Consider the following 27,838-nt stretch of genomic DNA (forward strand, 5'->3'; position numbering starts at 1 on the left):
ATTTATTGGTAATGTTCATGTTTGCAACCTTTATTTTTACAGGACCATGTGAAAGTATGCATGTGTATGTGTATATATATAGAGAGAAAACTATTATGGAAAATGGAAAGATTCATTCTAGGTGGAGAGTACAGGTGTTTATTATACTATGCTTTTAATTTTTTTATATGCTGAAAATGATTATAATAAAGTTGGAAAAGTAAAGTACAACAATGGTGCTAGCAAGTGGGGATGGAGGGTAGCGGGTGGGAGAGGAGACTTTAGTGTTGTCACTAAAGTAGTGGGTATGTTCCAGGAACCAGGATTTCTTCAGTCACCTATACTGATTTTTTTTTAAAACCTAGAATTGATGATAATTCAATGTCGGGAGAAACAGATGTCTGGCATGTGTTTATATAATACTGGTGGTGGGACTGAGAAAAGAGAAGTATGGACAGGTCAGGCAACTAGGTAGGTAGTAGATAGCTAAATAGGCATTGAAACAGTCTCGATGTGTGTTCCATTCTGTTCTAAATTGTGGTGTTCAAAAGATTGGGAAGCCCTTTTCTGTCCTACTTACTGCCTTTTTTCTAACCTTATTTTTACTTCTAGTTGGCAGTTGCAGGCCTCGATTACTCATTGACTGGAGCACTTTAGGAGATAATAGTGAAGTCAGTGAAGTGTTTTGTCTTATAGGAAGAGAGGGGAGTAGCTCACAAGGGTCAAACTACTCTTTGGCAGAGTTTTTCAAGCTGTGTGTTCCTTACCTTTTAAGTGACTCAGCAGTTTGGGGCCTGGTATTGCCTCACCTCTTCTCGCCGCGAGCATTGACAGAAGATCTAGTTGAGTCCTACTTTGAAAGGAGTATTGCTTCTGACTGTGGAATTGGATTCCAGCTGTGTGTGTGTTATATCCTGTTACTGTTGAGACACAGAGGCGAGAGTCGGGGGGAAGATATGTGCTGAGATTAGTCAGCCTGCCCTCCCTCTCCCCCTAGAAACTCAGGCCCCATCTGGGGAGACTGAGAATTTAAGAAACTTGAGACAGGGAAGGAGAGCAGGGAACAGCCAAAACCTGCTGAGTCTCAGAAGACTGGTTTCTGCACAAGGGAATGGAAGAAGTGACTGGAGGTGGCTGTGGATTCAACTCTGGCCTGAGATTGATTCCCTTGAGATAAGTTGTTTTCCGGTGGGTGTGTCTGGGGGCATTGTGTTGGGAAGGGAATTCCTTTCTTTGGGAAACATTTTTTTTTTTACTTGAAGTGAAAGGTATTCAGACTTGTGTATTTCTTGTACCAAGGAGTGGGTGTTTATTGATAACTGTTTCTTTGGGTTCATCTGAAATGGGAATCAGACTGGTAAATATCAAGAATAACTGGGCATGGTGGTGTGGGCCTATAGTCCTAGCTACTCTGGAGGTGGGAAGATTGTTTGAGCCCAGCAGTTTGCAGCCAGCCTGGCAAACATAGTGAGACCCTGTCTCTTTAAAAAGAGAGAGAACGTAAGGAAGTAAAGGTATTACACCTGTTTTGGTTGTCTGCCATATCCTCTTCCTTTCCTCTGAAAAAGGAGTGGGTGAGGGTAGAATCTGTAGAAGAAAAAATAATTTAACCAGAAAATATGTGTGAAAGAGGGATTAGAAAAGATGTAGGAATCTTGAAAATGTTCTGACACACTATGCTTAGTAATGATGATCTTGTTAAAATATCTAGTTTTTTATTGTTACTTTTTTTTTGCTCAGTTGCTAAGAAATATGCTGACCATAATTTCTAAACAGAAAAATTTCTACACACAATATGATAGGAGAGACAGTGGGACAGAATATATAAATTTAGGAATGTCCCAGAGAATCAGTAGTGTACCAAAAGAGGGATACTAGCCCTTCAAATAATTCTCTGCAGTAAGAAAGACTGCTCTGCTCACTTCTGCATTACACTTTCTTAATGATTTGTTTTCCTAGTAATTGCTGTTTATCTTTGAATCTAGTTCTTGACACTTAGGAAGAAATCTTTCTAAGGAAATTAAAAGCTGTTAGATTGGTATTTGAAATAACGAATTTGACAAGATGTCTAAGTTAAACCTAAGTTAAACAATATCCAGATAAGGCTGTGAAGACTATAATATCTGGCATGTTCCTCATGGAGCAGTGAAATTCCATGCCAAAGCCACTTACATTACTATACTATGGGTCAAAACATGTCTACAGATTTTAAGGGACCGTGTTTCCTTGCATAGAACTTTTCTGGAGTAGCACTGGATACTTAGTTGGTGCCTAGCAAATGTGATGACTAAAGAATATAATGCATGACAGATATTATCCTGATCACCATTTCTTGGCTAAAATGTTGTAGTGGAATTCTGGTCGCTGTTAATTCTTTCTCATTCAGGAGATAGCAGGCAAAATTGGGTGGGCCCTGGGAAGGAGTGTAGCTGGGCTATTTAACATCTGAGAATATAGGATGTGTGTTTGTGAAAGTAAACTCAGCTTCTGATGGTAAAAAAAAAAAAAAAAAAAATAGGATCAACTAAATGAACAGCATACAATTTTTCTTCTCTTGAGGTGTGTAACTTTTTTGGATTGTCTCTGATCCCCTTTTCTTGGTAAGGTCTGCACAAGTCTTTCAGCTCACTTTGTCAGCAGACTCCCCACTAGGTAGTGGATATACCCCAAATTATTCGTTTGGTAGAGCTTTTCTTTACCATTCTCAGTATCACATGGAGGAAAGTCAACCATTGTACCTGCTAAGCTATTTGAAGAGGTGCTTTAAATAGCATGTTAAACTGGCCTGATATTTAATTGGGTTTTTAAGACACAGCAAGTAGACTTCTGTATTTGGGTGTGCTATTTGAAGAATGGGTCAATCTGACCTTCTAGCCTTTCATAAATATGCTCTTAGTGTAAGAATGGAACACTGGTGTACTTGTTCAGTTGTGGGTAAGGCTGTTTATGGGATGGTGAGTACTCAAGCATAACATCGTTCTTTAACATAAGACTTTACTTAAAGATACTTTCTGCATTTCAGCCACTTTATTTCCTTTCCATTCCTTCTCTTCCCAATCCTACTTTTTATTTAGGTATAGTATTCCTTGTAGATGTAGATTTGAAGAAAGATGAAAGCACAGTAATTAAGACTTAACGTTTGGAAGAAATTATGATGATAGGAATTAATAGAAACAGAACAACTTTGTAGTCTTCATTTTTGTCTTACCCAGATTATCATATTTGCCATAAATGAGTGAGTCCAACCCAATCAGAAGGTTGTTGTTGAGATCTGGAGAGAAAACTTGTGATATCCAAAAGTTGCTTTTGGCAGCAGTGTTTATATTTACAATGTGAGGGTGAACAATGCTCCAGGAGATACTTCACCAAGAGAAAACAGAGCTACTAGCTGTGAAGATAACCAGTGGAGCTAGCAGGTCTGGAGGAAACTGGCAGAGAAGATGTATTCCACAGCATCAGTTGTAACACAGATTCTCTTCAGCATGTAATTTGGGGTGGAAGAGAAGACCAGGTTTTCATGCATCTTTGTATTGCTGGGACACCTTATAAGTGATGAGAATGTCAAACAGCTGCAAGAATACACAGCCCATTCATCCTTGCCATGGCTTGGGTTAACTACATTCTACCTACTTCAAATATGGACCATATTCATTATTTGAGAGATGGGGAGGTAGGGGCACTGCACTGGTTAGTAAGCTGCTAAGCTGCTTGCAACACAGTCCAGTATTTTTAGATGGGAAAGATTTTGCTTCGCTTTAGGCTACTGATGAGCTTTATTAATATAAGGGGAAATTATGACTATTCAGTTTTTAAGTTGCTGAAGAAACACATTTCTCTCTTGCCACAGCCACCTTTCTATATAAAAAACTGCAAGTGTTATTGCAGTTCCCTCCCCCACCCTCACCCTCCATGTACCTGGTATCTGGGAACATGCCCAGAACCCTTTGAAAAAAGGCGAACAGGGGAAGGAATCATAGCAGAGGGGAGAGTAGCTTCCAAATAGAATAGGCTGCATATGCCGGCAGCAGGGAGGCTGGTGGAAGAAGGGCTGCCTCTGGAGAGTGTTAAGAGGGCTTGATGGTCTCTTGACTGTGTATTTTTTTCCATCATCAAAATAACAGCATATTGAGTTGGAAGTCATTACCTTGGTCCTGGATTAATCTCTTCAGTGAAACTAGCTTTACTGACTGCAGAAATCAGTTTCCAATTTGTTTATATTAGCTGCTTATGCCTAGGCCGCCCGCTTAAACCTGATTCCTGCACTGCAATCTGGTGCTCCCCTAGCTGAAGGGTACATGTGAAAGAGGAGGGGAAGCTTTTGCAGCTGTAGCTAATAGGTAGTTTACTGTTACTGGCTTTAAAGTGGCTGTAACCATGTTGCCAGTATTATACAGAGAAGATTTGAATCTGTAGTCATTTATCTTTCCAGAGTATTTGCTAAAGACTTAGCTTAATGGATTCTCCACGGGAACCTTTTCAGATTTAGTCGGATTGTGAACAGAATCTCAGTTCACATACTCAAACCATCCTGCTTATTTCAGGATGGTGAAGTTTATTTTATTTTGAAGAAAGGGTTTATCAGAGTTTAAACAGGAGTTCGGGAGGAAAGTTTAAACCATGTAATAAAAGTGTTACACACTTTATAAATCTATAAATAATATCAATTGCAAGCTATTTGCTATTGATTAGAGCCAGTTTTCTTCAAAGAATTATCTAGTTCTGGCTTATTTCATTTAAAGAAGTTTGTTTTTTGGGGATTTGTTTTTGTTTTTGTTTTTGAGATGGCGTCTCACTCTGTCACCCAGGCTGGAGTGCAGTGGCACGATCTCGGCTCACTGCAACCACCACCTCCCGGGTTCAAGCAATTCCCTGCCTCAGCCTCCCAAGTAGCTGGGACTACAGGCACCTGCCACCAAGCCCAGCTAATTTTTGTATTTTTAGTAGAGATGGGGTTTCACCGTCTTGGCCAGGCTGGTCTCCATCTCCTGACCTCATGATCTACCCACCTTGGCCTCCCAAAGTGTTGGGATTACAGGCGTGAGCCACCGTACCTGGTCCATTTAAGGAAGTTTTTAATACAAAGTTTACCAAGTCATTATTTTCTCCTTCCTTCAAATTAGTCCTAATGAGTTAGAATTTACTATAGTGTATGTGGGTTTTTTAATTTCTTTTTATCATTATATTCTGGTATTTTAAATTTTTACTAGGATAGAAGGTTCTGGAGATACTACATTGGCTTTGTGAAGTATAGACATATGGTTGGGCTCTGAGTATTGGCACCGTAATGCCCATCACCATTTCTAGGCATCTCTTCATAATTCTTTCAGAAAGCAAGACCATTGCCAACTCTAGGAGTGTGCTACAAGGGAATATTCTGAAAACAAAAACCAAAAAACTCCAGTAGCACTATGAGATTCTGTTTTCTGAAAGATTTGGGAAGAAGGGTAAAGAGTAATCTGTCAGGGTTATAAGAGGGGAAAAAACTTGATGGAATGTGAGAAAGATTTGTAAAATTGAACATATACTAAAAGAAGTTGGTTCTTAACCTTGGCCCCTCCTCCCCAAATCCTGCAGAAACAATTGGGAGGAGACAGTGATTGACATGTTGGGAGAAGTCAGAGAGTAGCCTCGGCCTTCCCCCATTTCTGGTGGGAAAGTTGCTGGCTTAGTAGGAGCCATGTGATAACATGGCTTTTAGGGAAAGACAATGTATAACCTTAAAAAAAAAGACATTTCATGGATTTTCCTTATAAGTTTTCAACTTTTTGTCTTCCTTTTGTATAGCAAATCCAGTTTGCTGATGACATGCAGGAGTTCACCAAATTCCCCACCAAAACTGGCCGAAGATCTTTGTCTCGCTCGATCTCACAGTCCTCCACTGACAGCTACAGTTCAGGTAGGTGTGAATGAACTCCATGTCCTCTCTAATCTCTCTTCCCTGTTTGCTACCAGTGCTCTTCACTTAGCAATCTGAAAATACCTCATGTTATGACTGCCCACCTTTGTGCTGAAAACTGTTAGTGGCTGGGCAGTGGGAATGTTCTGCAGCCAAGCTAGTAGCTGGGGAAGCTTTTGTCGACTCGAGACTTTCTTCCCCCTGGCTGTCTGTGTGTGTGGCCTGTGGCCAGTGCCCAGTTGGTAGGACTAGGCTAGTTCCCATTCCCACATTGATCCGCCCATTTCAAAAGGAAGAAATCAATGCTATTTTGGCTGACAGAATTGGCCTTAAAAAAGAAGTGCATTTTGAAGCACGATTTCTCTGTATAAAATATACCCTGCCACCTATCTCTTTCTTTCTTGTCTCCAAGACTGCTTAGATTGTAACAATAAAATTAGTATTTTGGCTTCTCTTATTTATTAGGTTATTCTTTCTGTTGGAATATCCTCCCCTGTTAGCCTCTGGAGTAGGAAGATTCAGACTACTGTAATGTGACTCCAGTTCTGTTTCTTTTTAGTTCTCTCCTCCTGTCTTAACTCTCTGTAAATAAAGTCTTTTTCTGTTTTGTATTGTGTCCTTCCCAACTATAGAGCATGTATTAGAAAATTAGCATGGAAAAGAATATAGAATCTTGGCAGCTGAATACAGGAGAAAACATTAGGGACATCAATACAACCTTGTCATTGTTTAACTGAAGACTCATTGTTAAAAGATTAAGAGGTTACAGATTGCTATTAATGTCAGCAGAGATATTGGTACCAAAAGCCATTCATTGTCCTTTGCCAGAATACCTTTTGCATTGTATTATCAACATTAAGGATTAACATAAATGAAAAGCCATTATATATGATCCTGGAGTGACAGATAAAAAGTGGTGTGTGACAAGCAGGCTAATTGTAGCCAAGAAAGAAGAAAAATTAATTGTGAAAAATTGAGTTATGAGAGGAAGAAAGATAAAACGACTGAAGAAGGCTTTTAAAAGGTCTTCAAAGATCTTGATGGCCATGTTACAGAAATGTATTAGAGCCTTTTAAAAAGTTTAGTGATATGGTTAAAATGTCATAGTGGGGAAGATAATCTTTAGTAGTATTTGTGTTAGCTGGACAGGAGGAGGACCTGTACATAGAAGTCAGCCAGTGAGAGAGTCCAGGTATACTAGCAGAAACCATGATGAGGAAAGTACTCAATACAGAGAGGAAAGAAGTGATTTGAGAGGTAAGGAATGATTGTTGTATATCCTCTTGCATATCTGTCAGATAAGTGGTATTTTTAGCTTTTATGTGAAACCACTTTTTAAAGTTGATCATTTTGACAGACTTTCCCATTGACAGACTTTCCCAGGGCTATCAATAGAACCAGAGCTGTTTGCCTTTTGTGCCATTTCTTTCTTTCTCTATTCCTTGAGCACAACTTAGTGTAAAATCCCTTGTAAGACTGTCTTATCACTTTTGTCTATATCCATGGATCTTAAAGTGTGGTCCTCTGACTAACAGCATCAGCAACACCTGGTAACTTGTTGGAAATACTAATTCTTAGGTGCCACTCCATACCTGCCAAATGGGAAACTGACCACGGGGTCTAGCAATATATGTTTTAAAAAACCTTCCATGTGATCCTGATAGATTCTTGAATTTGAGAACCAGTGATCTATAGAAATAGCATTCCTTATCTGCCCTCAATTATTCTTCTGTTTTTGCCAGGTCTGGTTCCAATCCAGATGGGACCAAGTACCTCTACTATCTGGGATTACTATAGCTGGTACAGGTTTAGAATCAGTGGTCCCTTGTCACAGGCACTAATGGCACAGTATTGTTAGGGTGGGTGAAAGAGCTGCAACATGGAAGCATCCACAACAGTTTCATTCATACCACCTATTAGAACCTAGAGGAGCAGAACTGAGAGCGTTGTAAAAGGTAGCTCCAATCAAGGGTGTTCCCTTAACTTAAATGAAAGTCCCTTGGGGACTGCAGTCTGTAGAGTTGGGGACCACTGAGGTTTTTCTATCCTTGTTTTTTTCTTTCCTGGGTCTAGCTGCATCCTACACAGATAGCTCTGATGATGAGGTTTCTCCCCGAGAGAAGCAGCAAACCAACTCCAAGGGCAGCAGCAATTTCTGTGTGAAGAACATCAAGCAGGCAGAATTTGGACGCCGGGAGATTGAGATTGCAGAGCAAGGTAAAGAAAGGGAGTGGGTAGGGGACCAGAAACAACCCTCTTGTTGACCATCAGAATCCACAAACAACTTAAGACTTGAAAGCTGACTTGAAAGTATACTAGGAAGAAAAACAGTATTATGGACTTTCGGATAAACGCTTCTCTCTCTATGGAACTTAAGTCTCGGGATTTTGTTCTCTCTTCCTTCTGTTCTCAGCATGTGGTGATTACACACAGAGTAGTTTCTGTTTTCCTCCTTGCCCCACCCCACCACTGTATTCAAAGATCTACATGGCAGAATTGGCAAGTCCTAGATCACTACGTGGTAGTTGGTTATATGGGATCTTACTATAGCTGCCAATGGCAGAGACCCAGATTGCCCAGAAGCAGCTGATGAGGAAGGGTTTTAAGGTAAAGATGTGGTGACCTAGAGTCTTGTTTGGTCCTGAGCACCCTCTGCTGGAGCAGAGTAAAAGTGACTGACAGTTAAATCGTGGTTTCTGTACCCCAGCCACTCCCAGTAAGGTCCTCTTTACTCTTGTGTTGTTTACACATTGAAGGCATGTTCTATACTGAGAGAGTAGAGAAACCAAACAGACTGACAGGACATGGTAAGACAGAATAGAAAAACAGAAGTTAGTGGTTTCGGCTGAGGGTACAGTCTTTCTGGTCTGATGATTATATATAGGAATCTATTAGCCAATGCCTTGACTATTTTCCTCTCTTCCTAAATGAATGATGAGACTCACCCTTCATTTTGATCAGTACTTCATTCTCTGTTCAGTCCTCTGCATATAAAGCTGAAGCAGTAGAGGAAGAGAGAAACTCCAAGTGGTTGCATGACTGCTCTCCACTATTACTGTGCTGTTGAAGCTGCCAGTCGTCATGGAAATAGGCTTAAAGTTTTTCTGCCTCATCTCACCATATCTCAACAGATCCAGACCAGCCCTGGGGCAGGAACTGATGATACTGCTAGTGCAGACCTAGCTCAAATCCTCTGTTCTTTCACAGACATGTCTGCTCTGATTTCACTCAGGAAACGTGCTCAGGGGGAGAAGCCCTTGGCTGGTGCTAAAATAGTGGGCTGTACACACATCACAGCCCAGACAGCGGTGAGTTTGTTGGGAGAAAAGAGGGACTTCTGATAAGGGGAAGAAAGAAATCAATTTTTTTTTTGTTTCACTTTTCCTTTCCTAACTCGCCAACCTCCAAATGCTAACTATTAGTAGGATCTCCCTGTTACACAATAATGGGGTTTTCTGGGGTCTTTTTTATATGTAAACCCACTTTCAGCAAACTTGACCTAGGAAAGTCTAGATTTGCAAACATATGATTGTTATAAAATGTTATAAAGACTTTTATAAAAACTTTTATGTTTTATGCAAAGTTAAATACCAGTGCACCACCTCGCTGGAGTACACCCCTTTGTAACTTTCCAGTGTAGCGCCTGTTGGTGCAGAGTTGATAGGTATTGTTATCTTGCTGAGGCTTGCTCTCCATTCCTGGGTGGCCCTTCTCTTCCTCACCCTGTCTTCCTACACTCTACACAGGTGTTGATTGAGACACTCTGTGCCCTGGGGGCTCAGTGCCGCTGGTCTGCTTGTAACATCTACTCAACTCAGAATGAAGTAGCTGCAGCACTGGCTGAGGCTGGTAAGTTCGGGTTTTTTCCACCAACTTTGCCCCAAAATAGTTATCCAAACATATAAAATTTATGTATCAAAATTGTCATTACAATATCATATATGTCTAGAGGCTGTAAAATTGCGATGATAAAAACCTCAACAGGAAGAAAGTGGATAATGAAATTAAGACGGATATCCATGATGGAATATTATGTAGTCATTAAAAATGGCCTTTGAAAATAATCTAATGGCATGGGGACATGCCCAGTGCTAGTGTTAGTTGAACGAGGAGGAATGTTAAACTATATAAGTGCCATCAATTTTGTGAGAGAGCACAAGTAAGAAGTACCTTTTATATTGATAGTGCATTAAATAATTTGGTATTCAGTATAGCATTGAAAATATATGAGCTATTTGTGAGTTTAATTAAACATAAAATAATTTTTTATTATTCAGGCCAGGCCTGGTGGCCCACGCCTGTAATCCCAGCACTTTGGGAGGCCGAGGCGGGCAGATCACTTGAGACCAGGAGTTCAAGACCAGTCTGGCCAACATGGTGAAATCCCACCTCTACTAAAAATACAAAAGTTAGCCTGGAGTGGTGGTGTGCGCCTGTAATCTCAGCTACTCAGGAGGCTGAGGTAGGAGAATCACTTGAACCTGGGAGGCAGAGGCTGCAGTGATCTGAGATCATGCCACTGCACTGCAGCCTGGGCAACAGAGTGAAACTCCATCTCAAAAATTAATAACAATAATAATAATTTTTGTTATTCAAATATTCAGAAGAAAATCACCGTGAAGTTTCTTTGAGGACCTCTCATCTTTTTTTTTTTTTCTTAAGAGGGAGTCTTACTCTGTTGCCCAGGCTGGAGTGCAATGGCGCAGTCTTGGCTCACTGCAACCCCTGCCTCCTGGGTTCAAGTGATTCTCGTGCCTCAGCCTCCTGAGTAGCTGGGATTGCAGATGCATGCCACCACACCCAGCTAATTTTTGTATTTTTAGTAGAGAGTTTCACCATGTTGGCCAGGCTGGTCTCCAACTCCTCACCTCAAGTGATCTGCCTACCTTGGCCTCCCAAAGTGCTGTGATTACAGGCATGAGACCCTGCACCCAGCCGGACCTCTCATCTTTCTAAAATCCTCAGAAAGCAACTTTATAATACTTTTGGGTTTTTTTGTTTATTCTTTTCTGATAAGTGTTAACTGCAAAAAATTTAGGAAGTTCCCCAAAACCCTACAATCCCACTACATAGAGTATTTGATTAATATTTTTCCTTTTCCTTTTTTCTACTTTACATGGATGAAATAAATTCTAATATGTATACAGTTTTATAACCTAAATACAATATTTTCAGACGTAGTTTTCTATGTCACTGAAAACTGTGACAGCATCATTTGTAATACTCATTCATATGGCTATGTGATTTTACCTCACTATTTTCCTAATGGAGAACATTTAGGTTGTTTGAAGATGTTTACTAATATGAATAATGCTCCAGTTAACAACTTTTATTAATTCCCACTTCATTTTATCTCCTTCTAAGTATAAAATTAGCCCAAAGAAAGGAACACTTTAAGGTTCCAAAATACTTTTAAAACAAAAATTTCTTAATTTCTTAACCTAATTAATATCTGAACCAAAAGTGATTCTTTGACTTTTGGCTCTAAATTTTTTCCTTTCTGAAATTGTTTCTTTTGCCTTTTTCTCTTCACATGGATCTCAGAAAGTGATTTGGTACAGGACACTCCTCAAAGGAGGAATCAGCTGATTCATTTCTGTCTCTACAGGAGTTGCAGTGTTCGCTTGGAAGGGCGAGTCAGAAGATGACTTCTGGTGGTGTATTGACCGCTGTGTGAACATGGATGGGTGGCAGGCCAACATGGTAATAATGCATATACATCCTACACTTTGACAATAGATTTATTTCCTTTTTTTCCCTCAAAGCATGGTTCCCTAAATATGTTTTGGATGTTTGGTCTTATGCACTGACTTTGTTGCTAAAGTGTTCAGCTTGATACCTATTCAGAATGGGTCTGAGTACTGAATGGAAAGGTGGGGGAAGGGTAAGACTAGCTGAACACATGGCTCAAACACACCAGAACAAAATAGTGGTGCTTCTTTGGAGTAGGATTCTGCTTTCTTTCCTTCCTGCCCCAGTTCTCCTTTTGCATTCAAAGGGGCTATATATTTCAAGACTCTAGACTAAAAATGAGTCTGTGATTAGCTTAATACTCATCACTGTAGCCTAAAACAAACCTAGGAATCCTTTTAACCATTTTACACCAACAAATTTGACTGTATTTCCACTCTCTAAGCCTGCTCTAAGGAGCTCTGAGGAGTACTCTTCCAAAACATACAGGGCTCTCTTACTAGTACAGAAAGTGGGTTCAAAGTTCCCCCCAGCCCTAGCAGCCTGAATGCCCATAGAAGTCTTCTGGCTGTTCTATAGATCCTGGATGATGGGGGAGACTTAACCCACTGGGTTTATAAGAAGTATCCAAACGTGTTTAAGAAGATCCGAGGCATTGTGGAAGAGAGCGTGACTGGTGTTCACAGGTAACAGATTCTGGAGTAGCTGCCCCTTGTGTCCTTGCCTCAGCAAACTCTTCTGGTCTCTGTTAGGCTTTAGGACTGTGTTTCAGACTTATAACTAAATGGGAATATCTTCATTAGATAAAACTTTTGAGTTTTTACTTTTGAAAAATCAAGTTGATCCTAGAAGGAAGTTATTTCAGGTTCTAGTTCATACATTTTTCTCTCCCATTTACTCCATTGAGTGATTCTCAACTAGTGTTGAGGGGCGGGTAGGGAATAAGTGTATCTTGAAAAACTGTATTCAATATTGTATTATCATTTTATATTTGAAATATGAAAAACAATCCTATTGTCGAAACTACATGTTATACACACTACAGAAAGTAAAACTGGGCAAAATATTCTTGGCTTGTTGGAATACTGAAAAGATATCTGAAAGAGTGTTTCTTGGGGGTACACTGCACATGCTTACTCACACGCACACGGAACCATATCAGAATCATTGATAGTCTTTGTTTATCAGAAGTAGGCATGGGTTTCTATTGAAAAATGCTGATCAAAGGAAATAACACTCCCTATAAAGGGAAGAGAAGTACATTTCTTCAATTGAAAGGCTTTTTTTTTCTTCCAAATAAGGGGTAAAGGGAGAAGAAAATGAAAAGAAATGTGGAGGGATGACAAGGAAATAATCTATGTTTTCTACTATCCTTGGGCGATAAATGAGACTGGGAAGGGCAGCATGGAACTTGAAGAAAATTAGGCAGATTTTGCCACGTATTATGTTGTGCCAGCTAACTTGGTTTTTGTTTGTTTTTGTGACCTCTTCTCCCTTTAGGCTATATCAGCTCTCCAAAGCTGGGAAGCTCTGTGTTCCGGCCATGAACGTCAATGATTCTGTTACCAAACAGAAGTTTGATAACTTGTACTGCTGTCGAGAATCCATTTTGGATGGGTAGGTTGAATGTATATATATTCAAACTTCTAGGGGCTCTGGTCTTGTCCCCTGGTCTTCCTTTGGCTTTAAAAGTTTATTAGAGGGACCATTTCATACTGACCTCAACCAGCTTCCAATTGATATTCTCATGGGCATTGGCCCACACTTTTAACTTTGTGAAGAGGGACTGAGTTTGAGCTGTTAACGTTTGAGTTGAGCCCTTGTCTGTTTCCACAGCCTGAAGAGGACCACAGATGTGATGTTTGGTGGGAAACAAGTGGTGGTGTGTGGCTATGGTGAGGTAAATAGCTGGGTCTCAGTGTCTCTTTCTTTTTGTGTACTTATTAGAAATATTGGGTAAAGCAGGCTTGTGCCGTCAATCTAGAGTCACTGATACAAGGTTTAAATTTTTTTAGGTAATGTATCTCAAACAATAGCAAAAGTCCTTTATTCAGATTTATGAATAGAAACATACAAAATGAATTGAGTTTTCAGATTTTACCATTTTGTCTTGTGGAATAGATACCAGTATCATTTTCTCCAATTATAACAATAACCTTTAATGAGACTTAATTCAAGTGAATATATAGCATTTTAGCCCCACAAGTGACTTGCAGTAGAATTAAGGGTGGAATCTGAAATGGCATATATAGTTGACTATCTCCAGACTGGAATAGGTCACAGATTTTGTTGTCTTCAGCAATGACCCAAAGAAGTTCCTGAGCTACGAGGGTATCCTTGAGTAGATTCTTCTGAAGTAAGAGAATAAGAAATTAGAGGTTGCTTAGAGTAAGTTGCTTTTGCTTAGTCTTGTTTCCCTGATGAAAACTGCTATGCAAAGCCCCAGTCCTGCCTATGACATGTCTGCTAAATTACCTCTCTAACTGAGGTTCACAACGTAATCTGGGTCTGTTTCTGTTCTGCTTGGGATTGGAGCGTCTGTGCAGCTGCTCACCAGATGACGGGCTATTTCATGAAGGTTAATTTCTGTCTCACAAATAGCCTACCTCCCCTAAATATCCATGACTTAATGAACCTAACGACTTGACCTTTCTTTTGTTCTGCAGGTAGGCAAGGGCTGCTGTGCTGCTCTCAAAGCTCTTGGAGCAATTGTCTACATTACCGAAATCGACCCCATCTGTGCTCTGCAGGCCTGGTAAGAACAGAGTGATAATACTATTAGATTCACTCTAGGTACTTTATGTTACTGAGAGTTCATAATTGAGTATATTAATCATTTTTGCAGAAATCACCTAGGGGAAGAGAAGGCTAGGACTGCTCTGTTCTTCTCACTCTAACCCTAGGGCTCTCTTAGAGCCTCTTGGCATTTTTCCTTCCTGGAGGGAGTCTTGGGGACTCTGAAGAGGCCAGTTTATATAGTTTAGCACAGCTTATCACTCACCATTCCTCTGAGGTGGCACTGGATCCAACTTTAGAAGGGGATCTTGTCTCATTTCATGACCATCTTCCCTCCCACTGCCTTCTTGCTTTACTCATAGTGTTCCTTTCTTTTCTTCCAGCATGGATGGGTTCAGGGTGGTAAAGCTAAATGAAGTCATCCGGCAAGTCGATGTCGTAATAACTTGCACAGGTAAATAACTTGCATAGAGAAGTGTTTATTCAGAGGCTAAATCTTGAAAGTAGTCTGAGTGACTTTCATAAAAAGGAGGTGAGACCTCTGTTCAGTATAAAGATCTCAGAACTAGAATAAGCTATCAGAACCTTAACATGTTTTCCAGAGTAAAAAACTTTTTTCCCTGGTGACTTTCTATACTGCTTGATCTGAAGACCAGGTAGCCTAAGGAGCGGTTATGCATGTCTTCTCTCAGAATGTCTACATGTTCTTTAATGCCAGCAAGCCTCTTGTCTCCTATGTTCTACCTGAAAGCCAGCCAGTACCTTTGTTGCCTGGCATCTCTTTCCTTAGCCACCCATCTTTTCTTCTAGGAAATAAGAATGTAGTGACACGGGAGCACTTGGATCGCATGAAAAACAGTTGTATCGTATGCAATATGGGCCACTCCAACACAGAAATCGATGTGGTAAGGCTTCTCTCATTTGTTGCTAGGCATTTGTCTACTACCTTTCATTAATAACCACAGTCAACTGTGCTTTCTTCCTTTCAGACCAGCCTCCGCACTCCGGAGCTGACGTGGGAGCGAGTACGTTCTCAGGTGGACCATGTCATCTGGCCAGATGGCAAACGAGTTGTCCTCCTGGCAGAGGTACACACAGAGAAGGACTCTGGAAGAGCAGCACAAGCAGAGTAGTTAGATCCACGAGGGGAGAGGGGAGGGAAACAAATATTGGGCCTATGTTTCCCTGAATTTTATCTTTGGAGAGAGAGATATTTCACAAATTGGTCCCCAAAATAAAACCACTTAAAAAATCTACTTTTTACTAAGTAACACTATTTCCTAACCACAGCTGATTCTTTAACCTTTCAGACTCAGATGGATTTGCAGAAAATAGGAAAAAGCCTAGAGTCCTGATCTGGAACTGTAATTCTTCCTCTTCCAACTGAGTCTAGAGGGGTGTAAAGTCCTCTCCTGCTTTGGCTTGACTTGTATGCCATTGGAATCTGAGACAGAGCTCATCCCAGGGCTCCCTCTTACCTTTCCAGGGTCGTCTACTCAATTTGAGCTGCTCCACAGTTCCCACCTTTGTTCTGTCCATCACAGCCACAACACAGGTACGTGGCAAAATGCCTGCTTACACTGCACTGCAATTTGTGGAACTGGGCGTAGATCAGTTCCAGTGAGGGTGTACTGTACTATGTTCTCATCATCCTATTCTTTTTTTATGTAATAAATTGTTGAGACAGGTATTCTTAAGTATAGAAAAGAGTCACTAGTCAATATTTGTTGAATTGGCTGTTTTAGTTGAGAATATAATGTTCCAGCCTAGTTTTATTTGATTTGTTCTTTTGTCAGGAACTAAACAAAAACAACAAATCCTCTTAGGATGTGTGCTGCCCTTTAGTATAGGCAAAGTCCTAGGTGCTGTCACTATGGTAGATCACTGTAGTACTTACCCATGTGCTGGCCTTTAGTATAGGCAAAGTCCTAGGTGCTGTCACTATGGTAGATCACTGTAGTACTTACCCAAATGCTGTTAAACCTGGTTGTATTTTTATGTGCCTGTCTAAGAAATATTTTTGTGCTTTCTGGCCTTCTTTTCCCACCTTAGGCTTTGGCACTGATAGAACTCTATAATGCACCCGAGGGACGATACAAGCAGGATGTGTACTTGCTTCCTAAGAAAATGGGTGAGTGAAAAACGGTGGAAACCTATGCAGACAGCTGCATAGTTTGGCAAAATGACTGCTATGAAAGGCATTGGATTTAGAGTCAGAGTTCCAATTCCTGTTCCTGTGCTTACTGGTTGTTTGACCTCAGGACAAGTTCTAATCTCCATGATCCTCAGTTTCTTGATTGGTAAAATGAGAATAATACTACATACATTGTAGAATTGTGTGAGAATCACAGCTAATGAGTAACAGTGCTTAACACAATGGTTTAGGGTAGATGTTGTTATTCTAAGTAGCCTTATGAAGTTCAGCAGACTTCCCAGTGCAGCTGAGTACATACAGCCTTGGAACAAAATGAGAGAAACAAACACAGGTTTTATTGTCCATTTTCTGTGAGTGTATGCAAACCACCCAATCTCTTGTAAGCAACCCATGCTGTGTTCATGGGACATAATACATCATCTCTAGTCCTTTACCCTTCTGCACGGTGTACCCATCTCCCATATCTCCTTGGCTAGCCCAAATCCCTGACTTCTTAATGCTAAAATACTTCTTGCTCTCCTCTCCTCCAATAGCTTACTTCAGACTTTTTTTTCAGTGTATAATTATAAAAGGGAAGCTTATCTATGGAAAAGTAAAAATTCTGTGCCAACTACCTTAGAAATTCATGATCCTAAGATCCATGGATCTTACCCTAATTGAGTGTTATTGACACAGGGTCTTTCTAGCTTACTGGTGTCCACTTTGATTGCTAATTTGACTATAATTTAATCTAGTTAAGGAGGTTGCTACAGGAAGGTAGGAGTAGCATGTGACATGTTGGCCACTGCAGGGAAGCCCCCTGCTTTGCCAGAGAAGGATAGAGAGGTAAAAGCCCACTCCCTTTTGTTACCCTGGTAAGTGGCTTTTCTGAACGCGCTGGAGATGTGCTGAGAGAAGCACCCTGCCCAGAAAGGCAGCCTTGAGATTTTTTTTTATTAAGCAAACATTTCAAGTTGTGGATTCTTTCAGAGTTATTCCATCCCTTGTCTGCTTTCTTAAAAAAACTTCAAATGAAAATGGGAAGTTATAACCTGAGAGACATTTTGAAAAGGAGTCTGCTCTCCTGCCACTTTGCTCTTCCTAGATGAATACGTTGCCAGCTTGCACCTGCCATCATTTGATGCCCACCTTACAGAGCTGACAGATGACCAAGCAAAATATCTGGGACTCAACAAAAATGGGCCATTCAAACCTAATTATTACAGGTAACCTGGGGAGAAGCAAGTGAAAAGCTCTTTTTCCCAGTATTAAACCAAGCAGGCTAGCCTGTTTCTGACATAAAGATCAAATGTTGTACCTGATTTTGAAGAGTACAAGAAATCTGTTCCAGGCCAGGCACGGTGGCTCAGGCCTGTAATCCCAGCACTTTGAGAGGCCTAGACGGGTGGATCACTTGAGCTCAGCAGTTCAAGACCAGCCTGGCCAACATGGCGAAACCGTATCTCTTAGCCGGGTGTGATGGCGGGCACCTGTAATCCCAGTTACTCAGGTGGCTGAGGCACGAGAATCACTTGAACCTGGGAGGCGGAGGTTGCAGTGAACCGGGATCACGCCACTGTACTCCAGCCTGAGTGGTGGAATGAGACTCTGTCTTAAAAACAAACAAACAAACAAACAAACTGTTCCAGTTAACAAGGTAGATAGAGAAATTGTGGTAGATGTCAGGGAGTTAGGGGTTTTTTTGAAATGTTGGAGCCTGGGCCTCACCCCAAGAGATTCTGATATATTTGGTCTGCGATGGGACCAAATTACAAAACATTATTTTGTAAAACCTCCCCAGATTATTGTAATGTTTAGTCAGGGTTGAAAAACACTGACTCATTCCTGGGAACAGGCGGTAACACCAAAGATGGCATTGTCAGAGACCCTATGGAAGAACAAGGGAGACTGGTGCCCTGGGGAATGACTGCAGGGATCCCACCCAGGCCGGGGAGGGGCCCTGGAGAAGGTGCTCTGTTTCCGATTGTTTTTTGGAACTCTCATATGGAAGACATAAGTGTTAACCAATCACTCTCTCTCTTTACAGATACTAATGGACCATACTACCAAGGACCAGTCCACCTGAACCACACACTCTAAAGAAATATTTTTTAAGATAACTTTTATTTTCTTCTTATTCCTTTCCTCTTGATTTTTTTCCTATAATTTCGTTCTTGTTTTTTCATCTCATTATCCAAGTTCTGCAGACCACACAGGAACTTGCTTCATGGCTCTTTAGATGAAATAGAAGTTCAGGGTTCCTCACCCTAGTCACTAAAGAAGGATTTTACTCTCCCAGCCCAGAAAGGTGATTCTTTCTTTACCATTTCTGGGGACTTTAGTCTTAATTAGGTACCTTATTAACAGGAAATGCTAAGGTACCTTCTCTGTGGAACAATCTGCAATGTCTAAATCGCCTTAAAAGAGCCCATTTCTTAGCTGCTGAAATCAGTGCTCTTTCACTTCTTCAGAGAAGCAGGGATGGTACCTACCCGGCAGGTAGGTTAGATGTAGGTGGTGCATGTTAATTTCCCTTAGAAGTTCCAAGCCCTGTTTCCTGTGTAAAGGTGGTATGTCCGGTTCAGCGATGTGTATAATGAGCTTGCTCGTTAAGATCAGGAGGCCCACTTGGATTTATAGTATAGCCCTTCCTCCACTCCCACCAGTCTTTCTCATTTTTCTAGTTTTTAACTAGACTATACTCTGTTGAGTTTAATTTTGTCCTCTAGGATTTATTTCTGTTGTCCAAAAAAAGAAAAATTAAGAAGAATTTTTAGTGTTAATGCTGAGGAACTGCTTGAGTGGTTAGTTGTTACCAATTTCTCTTTTGAACCTTTGGAGCTAAGGGTGCTGAGTCTAGAGAAATGCTAGTCTCAAGCCCTGTTAAGTCCCTCTGTTTCTAGCCCATAGTTCATAGCATCAGTGAACTGGAGCCATAACAGCAAATTCATACAGCTTGTGCTGAAGGCGAATTTCTTGAGCCATTACTCAGTATAAAGCACTGAGTTCTATCTTTAGGATTTATCTTTAAGAGCAAATTTCTGGTCAGCTGTGCTTCTGCAACCTAAAATATTTGAAGGGAGGTAGGTGTGGGCAGGAGGAGGAATGATAAATTGGGCCAGGGCAAGAAAAATCTAGCTTCATATAATTTGTCTGGGACTATACACCCTATATAATGTTAGTTTTACAGAAGTAATATGACTTTTGATTGCTACATACCACAAAGAGTTTATGAACTGAGATCATAAAGGGCAACTGGTGTGTGAAGAAAGTAGTCAGTACATCCTGGCTCATGCTCTGAAAGAATATCCAGAGAGGCTCTCTCAAAGATCAGGGAGATGTATTCCCATGCCATGCACCCTGCTTCCCAGCATTTCTGCATGGTCAAGTGAGCTTTATGCTCATGAGCTTTAAGTATATAATTATCCAGGATATTAAATCCTCAACTTGTTCTAGCTTGTGATCCTTCAAAGTTGGGTCATACGTTAGTGCTAGATACTAGAAATTTTCACTTTTCCACTGATCAGAGAGACAGACATTAAAAACAAAAATAGAAGAAAGGAAAGCTTTCACCCTGCAACTTCTTAGCAGGGGACAATTGTCTTGCCAAAACTTTTTTCCCTTTTCTCTCCCATTTTCTTTCACCCAATCCCTTCTTAGTCCTTGCCAGTGTGACCATGCTTTCTTCTCTGTAGATGTTAACAGTTAAGGCCTATTTTCCTCGGGCACTTAACCAGCCAATCAGAACACCGCATCTGTTAGGGGAGGTAACCTGGCCAACAGTGTATCCATCACATCAGCCCTGCTGGAGGGAAGGGACCCACATTCACCTGCCCTCTGGCCTGCCCCTTGATCCCATATCTATTACCGTGTCCATAGGAATAATAGGTAAGGGCTCTGTCTCTGTCAAGCCATGTAACAAAGGACACTGTAAAAAAAAAAAAAAAAAAAAAGTCTGGCATCAGAGGGAGCATGTGGAGAGCAACTTGGGAAGAACAAGTTCATTTTGTATTGAATGATTTTTAATGAATGCAATATTAATCCTTGCAGATGAGCAATAATCATTAAAATCGATTAAAATGATAAGACCTTATTGGCAGTCTGTATGTGTCATTCTTTGTTGAACAGCAAAACTTCATTAGAACCTGTTTTCTAGGGTGTGACAAATTATAGGTCAGTAGCATTTAATAGAGATTTGTTGAGGGCCTAATATATAGAGGCTGGATACAGGATTCTTCAGTAATACCTGAAGTTTTGTATGCCTGCTCTGTGCCAAGCACCGGGCCTGGGTACTTTCACTCCTAACTTCCTTCAGGAAGCAGACTTGCTGCTTAAGCCTCAGGGTTCCTCATTTGCATAGTCCTTCTAAGACCTAATTTCTAAAGAATGCCCGCAAAGTTATGTAAGCTTCAGCCTCCTCCCACACCTGTATCCATTTCTGAAGTGGTCTCAGTGTCTTTTTTTTTTTCTTTCTTTATTTTTTTGAGACAAGGTCTCACTCTGTCACCCAGGTTGGAGTGCAGTGGCTTGATCTCAGCTCACTGCAACTTCTGCCTCCTGGGCTCAAGTGATCCTCCCACCTCAACCTCCCAAGGAGCTGGGACCACAGTGTCAGCTAATTGTATTTTTGGTAGAGATGGGGTTTCGCCATGAAATCTAGGCTCATCTCAAACTCCTGGGCTCAAGTGATCCTCCTGCCTCTGCCTCCCAAAGTGCTGGGATTACTGGCCAGTGTCTTCTGATATAAGAAAGTATTTATCTTGGTCAGTTTCTGCTGCTCCAGCAAAATCCTGAGACTGAGTAATTTATAAAGAACAGAAATTGATATTCTCACAGTTGGAGGTTGGGAAGTCCAAGGTCAAGTCGTCGGCAGATTTGGTGTCTGAAGAGGGCTGCTCCCTGCTTCCAAGATGGTGCCTCTTATACATCCTCATATAGCAGAAGGTAGAAGGGCAAAAAGAACCTATTACTTCATATATGCCAAAGTCTGTTTTAGATACTGGGGATACATCAGTTTAAATCAGATGATCTCTTCCTTTGTGGTGTTTACGTAAAATTCCAACAAGATCCAAATTCCATCCCTTTTTCCTTTACCCACAATCCGGCCATTAGGTAAGACAGAGCAAGCTAGGGATTCATGTGGATTTGCAGCCTGTGAGTGTGGGTGGTATCCCTGTGGGAACTGGGGATGTAGCTTGGTACAAGGAGTCAGATCCCAAGTGGTGTGGGGAATGCATCCATGCAGGGGATGAATGGCAATGGCAGATTAGTTAGGGATAAGGGATTTGATCACTATAAGTGAAAATATTAAGGGTAGTGGAAGCCAGCTGTCTCATTTTGGAGGAAGGTATTACACATTGGAAAGGGAAAACACGAATGAACTCTGCTGTTGGGTTTGAATAGGAGATGGTGGTGTGAAGTCATAAATGTCAACCTAGATAAATACAGATGTCAATGTACGTGTGTGTGTGTACAAACACTCTAGCTCTCTCTACTAAGCAAGCCTTGTAGCAGCGGTTCCCCTCTTCCCCGAGTGCACACACCTGACCTCCAGGTCTAGGCACTACATTCTCCACTGAAAGAAGCCAGGACTCGTTGGAGAAATGACTGATTCCATGGCAGAGCAAAAAAAAAGTACAAGATAAGCCAGAAAGCAAGGAAGGACTTAAAAAAGGATACATAAGCCAGCTTTAAGGGATTTACATGGGGTAAATCTGAGACAACCTGAGCATCAGCATAGTAATGATTTGTAACCCATTGAACAAAATAGAAAACTATGACTCTGCTAATAGAAATGAATGAGTAAATGAACAGAAGTTTAATGAGGAATTGTGTGTGTGTGTGTGTGTATATATATATATTCTTTTTTTCTATTTATTTATTTATTTTTGAGATAGAGCTTCGCTCTGTCACCCAGGCTGGAATGCAATGGCATGATCTTGGCTCACTGCAACCTCTGCCTCCCAGGTTCAAGCGATTCTTGTGCCTCAGCCTCCCGAGTAGCTGGGATTACAGGTTCCCATCACCACACCTGGCTAATTTTTGTATTTTTAGTAGAGATGGGCTTTCACCATGTTGGCCAGGCTGGTCTTGAGCTCCTGACCTCAGGTGATCCCGCCTCAGCCTCCCAAAGTGCTGGGATTACAGGCGTGAGCCACCGTGCCTGGCCTATGTATACTTTCAAAGTAGCCTTCCATAAAGTATTTCTTAAATACAATAATGGGGAAAAGAGTAGCTTCACAGTAGTGAAGTCTGGCTGGCAGACCACCTTAATCAATGGAAAGAAACGAACTTCAGTAATGGGACAAATCTAGATCTTCACCACTTGATAAGTTGCATTGAGAAGAACGCAGCATCCCTTCTATGACAAATCCACATTGAAGGACATTTTACAAAAGGACTGGCTTATAATATTCTAAAGTATTAAAGTCAAAGAATGACTAAAGAATGGCAGGAGACTAATACAACAACTAAATGCTATCCTGAACTTCTTCATTTTGCTATATAAAGATACAAAGGACCTTATTGGGACAACTGGTAAAACTTGAAAGGGCTTGGAGGATGAAACGATAGTAATATCTGTTAATTTCCAAATGTTAATGGCTGAACTGTGGTTATAGAGAATGCTTGTTTGTAGGAAATCAACACTAAAGTATTAGAAGTGATGGGTTATCAAGTCAACAATTCACTTTCAGATGGGTGCGGAAAAAAAATTATTTGTAATATACTTGCTACTTTTTTGTTAGTTTGATTATTTCAAAGTTAAAATTTTGTTCAATGAGAATTTGAAGATAAAAAAGTCAGACCAGCTTGATCAAGAAAATTTTAAAAATCAATTGTGCTCTATTTAGGGACATCTTAGACCAAAAATAAAGGTGAAGGCTTTTGGATTAGTAAAGGAAAATAAAATCAACAGAAAAACAGTATTTCACATATCTATACAAAAAAAGCATTTCATTGACAATACGTCACAACTAAAGTAATACACAGACCAGGGGGTTCAACAAGAAAGTGGAGGCCAGTACAGTGGCTTTCTCCTGTAATCCCAGCACGTTGCGAGGCCAGGATGGGAGGACTGCTTGAGCTCAGGAGTTTGAGACCAGCCTACACAACACTGGTGAGACTCACTTAAAAAATTAGCCGGATGTGGTGCTGCACGCCTGTAGTCCCAACTACTCTGAGGGCTGAGGTGGGAAGATTGCTTGAGACCAGGAAGTCAAGGCTGCAGTGTAACCCTGATCACGCCACTGCATTCCAGCCTGGGTGGAAGAGTGAGACCCTGTCTCAAAAAAAAAAAAAAAAAGTGACGAGTGGGGTTGCAAGAAACTACTCCAGAGTGTTCCTTCGTTATGGATACTGAACAAAGTCTTCCCCACCAACTAACTTCTGAATTCAGGACATGTCTAGAGAAATTTGTAAATTTTGAAAGAACGTAAAAGAAGAATTAACGTCGGTACTTCTCTGCTAACTGGGTATGAAACACTGGGTTAGAGCAATGGCTGGCAAAACCACAGCTCTCCCACCAGCCAAACCAGCCTGCTGCTTGTGTTTGTGTAGTTCACAAGCTAAGAATGCTTTTTACATTTTTAAACAGTTGGAAAAAAATCACTAATATTGTGTGACATGTGAAAATTATATAAAATTCAAATTTTAGTGTCGAACTTTTATACATAGCCACACTCATTGATTTATGAAATGTCTATGGCTACTTTCATGCCACAGTGGTAGAGTTGAATAGATGCAAACAAATGGCCTACAAAACTCAAAATGCTTACTATCTGGCCCTTTACAGAAAGTTTGCTGATCCCAGGTATAAAGGTTGTGTGAGGTATAAAGGGAAAGATGTATCAGAATGCGTCTGATTTGCAATCTATTAGGTAAGAAGAGAGATCTCTGTGTGAGAGCAGAAACAGAGAATGAACATATTAGAAAGAAAAGGATAAGGATATCAAACAAAGCGTTTTCCAGTCTAGGTTGCAGTTGCTAAATTCACCTGCATCCTGGCCAGGATTCACTTTAGGATTAGGAAATCTCAGCAAACTGATAAAGCAACTCAGATAGTGCTTGGGAAGGTAATTGTTATTGCAGTTTAGAATATGTACTTGAGTAATCAATTTAAACTTGCAATTTTAAGTTGCAACCAATTTTACATACAGTATTGGAAATTTATATTATGTATTGGAAACATATAAGTACACAGTATCAGAACTTTTAAGAATAGCATTTTGGCCAGGCATGGTTGCTCACGCCTGCAACCCCAGCACTTTGGGAGACCGAGGCGGGCAGATCACCTGAGGTCAGGAGTTCGAGACCAGCCTGGCTAACATGGTGAAACCCCGATTCTACTAAAAATACAAAAAATTAGTCGAGTGTGGCGGCATGTGCCTGTAATCCCAGCTGCTCAGGAGGCTGAGTCAGGAAAATCGCTTGAACCCGTGAGGCGGAGGTTGCAGTGAGCCGAGATTGCAGTGAGCAGAGATTGCACCGTTGCACTCCAGCTTGGGCAACAAGAGCAAAACTCTGTCTCAAATTTAAAAAAAAAAGAAAAAGAAAAAAGAATAGCATTTTGTTTGCTTTTATTTTGTTTCTATTTTGTGCCAGACAATTGAAGTAATCCCAAAAGGTAACTTAATATATTAAATGTGTAAGCATATTTGAAAAGGTTTAAAGGAGTTTAAGTTTTTAAGTGGGATATTCAAAACCCCTTAGAAGTCATTAATATTTGCTAGGTTTTTACAATAAGATTTATAAGCTGAACTTTTTTTTTTTTTCTTTTGAGACGGAGTCTCACTCTGTCATCCAGGCTGGAGTGCAGTGGCCTGATCTCGGCTCACTGCAACCTCTGCCTCCCGGGTTCAAGTGATGCTCCCATCTCAGCCTCCTGAGTAGTTGGAACTACAGGCATGCATCACCACTCCCGGCTAAGATTTTGTATTTTTAGTAGAGATGGGGTTTCACCATCTTGACCAGGCTGGTCTTGAACTCCTGACCTCAAGTGATCTACCTGCCTTGGCTTCCCAAAGTGCTGGGATTACAGGTGCAAGCCACCGTGCCTGGCCTATAAGCTGAACTTTGAAAAGCTTAAGTAATGTTTTTGTTACTTTAATATATTGGATATTAATTTATTAAGCTGAAGTAGCATCTCATCTGTCCACACAGGCAGCCCTTGAAGACATTTTATTATTATTATTATTTTTTTTGAGAAGTCTCACTCTGTTGCCCAAGCTGGAGTGCAGTGGTGCAATCTCGGCTCACTGCAACCTCCGCCTCCCGGGTTCAAGTGATTCTCCTGCCTCGACCTCCCGAGGAGCTGGAACCACAGGCGCATGCCACCACGCCTGGCTAATTTACTTATTTATTTATTATTATTATTATTATTATTATTATTTGGTATTTTTAGTAGAGACGGGGTTTCACTGCGTTAGCCAGGATGGTCTCGATCTCCTGACCTCGTGATCGGCCCACCTCGGCCTCCCAAAGTGCTGGGATTACAGGCATGAGCCATCCCGCCTGGCCTTTGAAGACATTTTAAAATGTCCTCCAGAAGGAATTGTCCTGGGTTGTGGCCCTGAGGGTACTTACTTGTCTTTGATCCAGGCCTTTCTTCCTCATCTGGCTGTCTTGTGGCGTGGCTCTCCACTACAACCACCAGATGGCGCGTTTTCTCATGTGATCTGGTTGTCACGGTCTCCTGCCAGAAAAGGATAATAAAATAAAGGTCTGGAATTCTTTCTCTGAATCTTCTGTTTTGAAATTGAGAATTTCCCAGGTGTTTAGGAAATAGTTAAAGACACAGTATATTACATGATACTTTGACTTAATCTTTTAAAAAAATTTTCTGTTTAGAGACAGGGTCTTGCTCTTTCTCCCAGGCTGCAGTGCAATGGCAGGATCATAGCTCACTGCAGCCCAGAAATCCTGAGCCCAAGCGATTCTCTCACCTCAGACTCCTGAGTAGCTGGGATGACAGGCGCACCACAATGCCTAATTTTATAATTTTTTTGTAGAGATCAGGTCTCGCTATGTTGCCCAGGCTGGTCTTAAACTCCTGATCTCAAGTGATCCTTCCACTTTGGCCTGCCAAAGCGCTATGATTACAGGCATGAGCTACCATGACCAGCTTTGACTTAGTCTTTTGACTAATTCATGTTGTATGTAAGAAAGCTGAGATTTTATAAATTAATCTGACCTGAGACAGAGTGAAGCTGGCTGGTCCCTTTGGAAGACAGAATTAACTATTAGTTATCTGCCCTATTAGTTAATTAACCAAAACATTATTAATATTATCCTCTTCTCATAGCCATTAATGGAAAGAACTCCATGTGACACAGTAACTAGAGTGTAAGACTGGACCCACAGATGTTTTATATGCTATATAGATTACTTTAATATTGAGCATTTCAGTGACTAGCAATGTATTTACAGTCCAGGGCTAGGATGGAAATTGCTAGAAACAGGCTCACTCTGCCTCCCAGCATATACTTAGGTATCAATCAATGTGAAACATCTTATCCAGTACCTGACACCCTGTAGGCACAGAATACATGCCAGTTTCCTTCTACAGAGCCCAACTGGAGCAGCCACTATGTTCTTGCAGCTCCTGCAATACTAGAATGGCTCAAATATGAAATTTCTTCCTCCAGTCTCTTGAACAATGACTGCTCGTGGCAAAGGAAGGGCTTCTTACCTTGGGTATCACCTCTTGGTAATAATTCTCCTTTTTTTTAAAAACAAACAAACAAAACAAACAAATAATGCTTTATAGTTTTCTTTGTTTCTTTTTTTTTTGGAGACCGAGTCTTCCTCTGGCACCCAGGTTGGAGTACAACAGTGCAGTCTCGGCTCACTGCAGCCTCTGCCTCCCAGGTTCAAGCGATTTTCCTGCCTCAGCCTCCTGAGTAGCTGGGATTACAGGCGCGTGCCACCATGGCTCAAAATGTTACAGGAAAGGGTCTCAATCCAGACCCCAAGAGAGGGCTCTTAGATCTCTCACAAGAAAGAATTCAGAGCAAGTCCACAGGGTAAAGTGAAAGTAAGTTTATTATGAAAGTGAAGGTATAAAAGAATGGCTGCTCCATAGGCAGAGCAGCTCCGAGGGCTGCTGGTTGCCCATTTTTATGCTTATTTCTTGATTATATGCTAAACAAGGGGTGAATTATTCATGCCTCCCCTTTTTAGACCATCTGGGATAACATTCTGGTGTTGCCATGGCATTTGTAAACTGTCATGGTGCTGGTGGGAGTGTAAAAGTGAGGAGGACCAGAGGTCACTCCATCACCATATTGATTATGGTGGGTTTGGGCTGGCTTCTTTACTGCAAACTGTTTTATCAGCAGGTTCTTTATGACCTGTATCTTGCGCTGACCTCGTATCTCATCCTGTGACTAGGAATGCCCTAATCT

General features: G+C 41.0%; 1 protein-coding gene and 1 long non-coding RNA gene across 4 annotated transcripts in view; one reads left to right on the top strand and one right to left on the bottom strand.

Annotated features, from left to right (window-relative positions):
- AHCYL1 (adenosylhomocysteinase like 1) overlaps positions 1–20,529 on the top strand; it is a 39,397-nt gene extending 18,868 nt beyond the window's left edge. For 2 of the 3 annotated variants that reach the window (XM_063624550.1, XM_063624548.1), the window contains exons 2-17: positions 5,764–5,875; positions 7,949–8,092; positions 9,083–9,183; positions 9,622–9,724; positions 11,484–11,578; positions 12,146–12,252; positions 13,067–13,183; positions 13,403–13,466; positions 14,233–14,321; positions 14,686–14,756; positions 15,113–15,207; positions 15,292–15,390; positions 15,789–15,857; positions 16,355–16,433; positions 17,542–17,662; positions 18,484–20,529. In XM_063624550.1, the coding sequence (XP_063480620.1) occupies positions 5,764–5,875; positions 7,949–8,092; positions 9,083–9,183; positions 9,622–9,724; positions 11,484–11,578; positions 12,146–12,252; positions 13,067–13,183; positions 13,403–13,466; positions 14,233–14,321; positions 14,686–14,756; positions 15,113–15,207; positions 15,292–15,390; positions 15,789–15,857; positions 16,355–16,433; positions 17,542–17,662; positions 18,484–18,490 (1,473 nt within the window). In that variant the 3' untranslated portion in view covers positions 18,491–20,529. Of the gene's footprint in view, positions 1–1,146; positions 1,168–5,763; positions 5,876–7,948; positions 8,093–9,082; positions 9,184–9,621; positions 9,725–11,483; positions 11,579–12,145; positions 12,253–13,066; positions 13,184–13,402; positions 13,467–14,232; positions 14,322–14,685; positions 14,757–15,112; positions 15,208–15,291; positions 15,391–15,788; positions 15,858–16,354; positions 16,434–17,541; positions 17,663–18,483 lie in introns of those variants that run through there. The other variant, XM_063624549.1, reaches the window with a different exon arrangement.
- On the bottom strand, positions 20,301–27,454 carry LOC134733806 (uncharacterized). The gene is made up of 3 exons (XR_010117375.1): positions 27,124–27,454; positions 26,019–26,127; positions 20,301–21,365 (listed from the first exon to the last, which is right to left on the bottom strand). It is a non-coding gene; the product is annotated as an uncharacterized lncRNA (long non-coding RNA).
- Positions 27,455–27,838: the final 384 nt, after the last annotated feature.

Source organism: Symphalangus syndactylus, chromosome 12, assembly GCF_028878055.3.
Source record: "Symphalangus syndactylus isolate Jambi chromosome 12, NHGRI_mSymSyn1-v2.1_pri, whole genome shotgun sequence".
Classification (NCBI taxonomy): Eukaryota; Metazoa; Chordata; class Mammalia; order Primates; family Hylobatidae; genus Symphalangus; species Symphalangus syndactylus.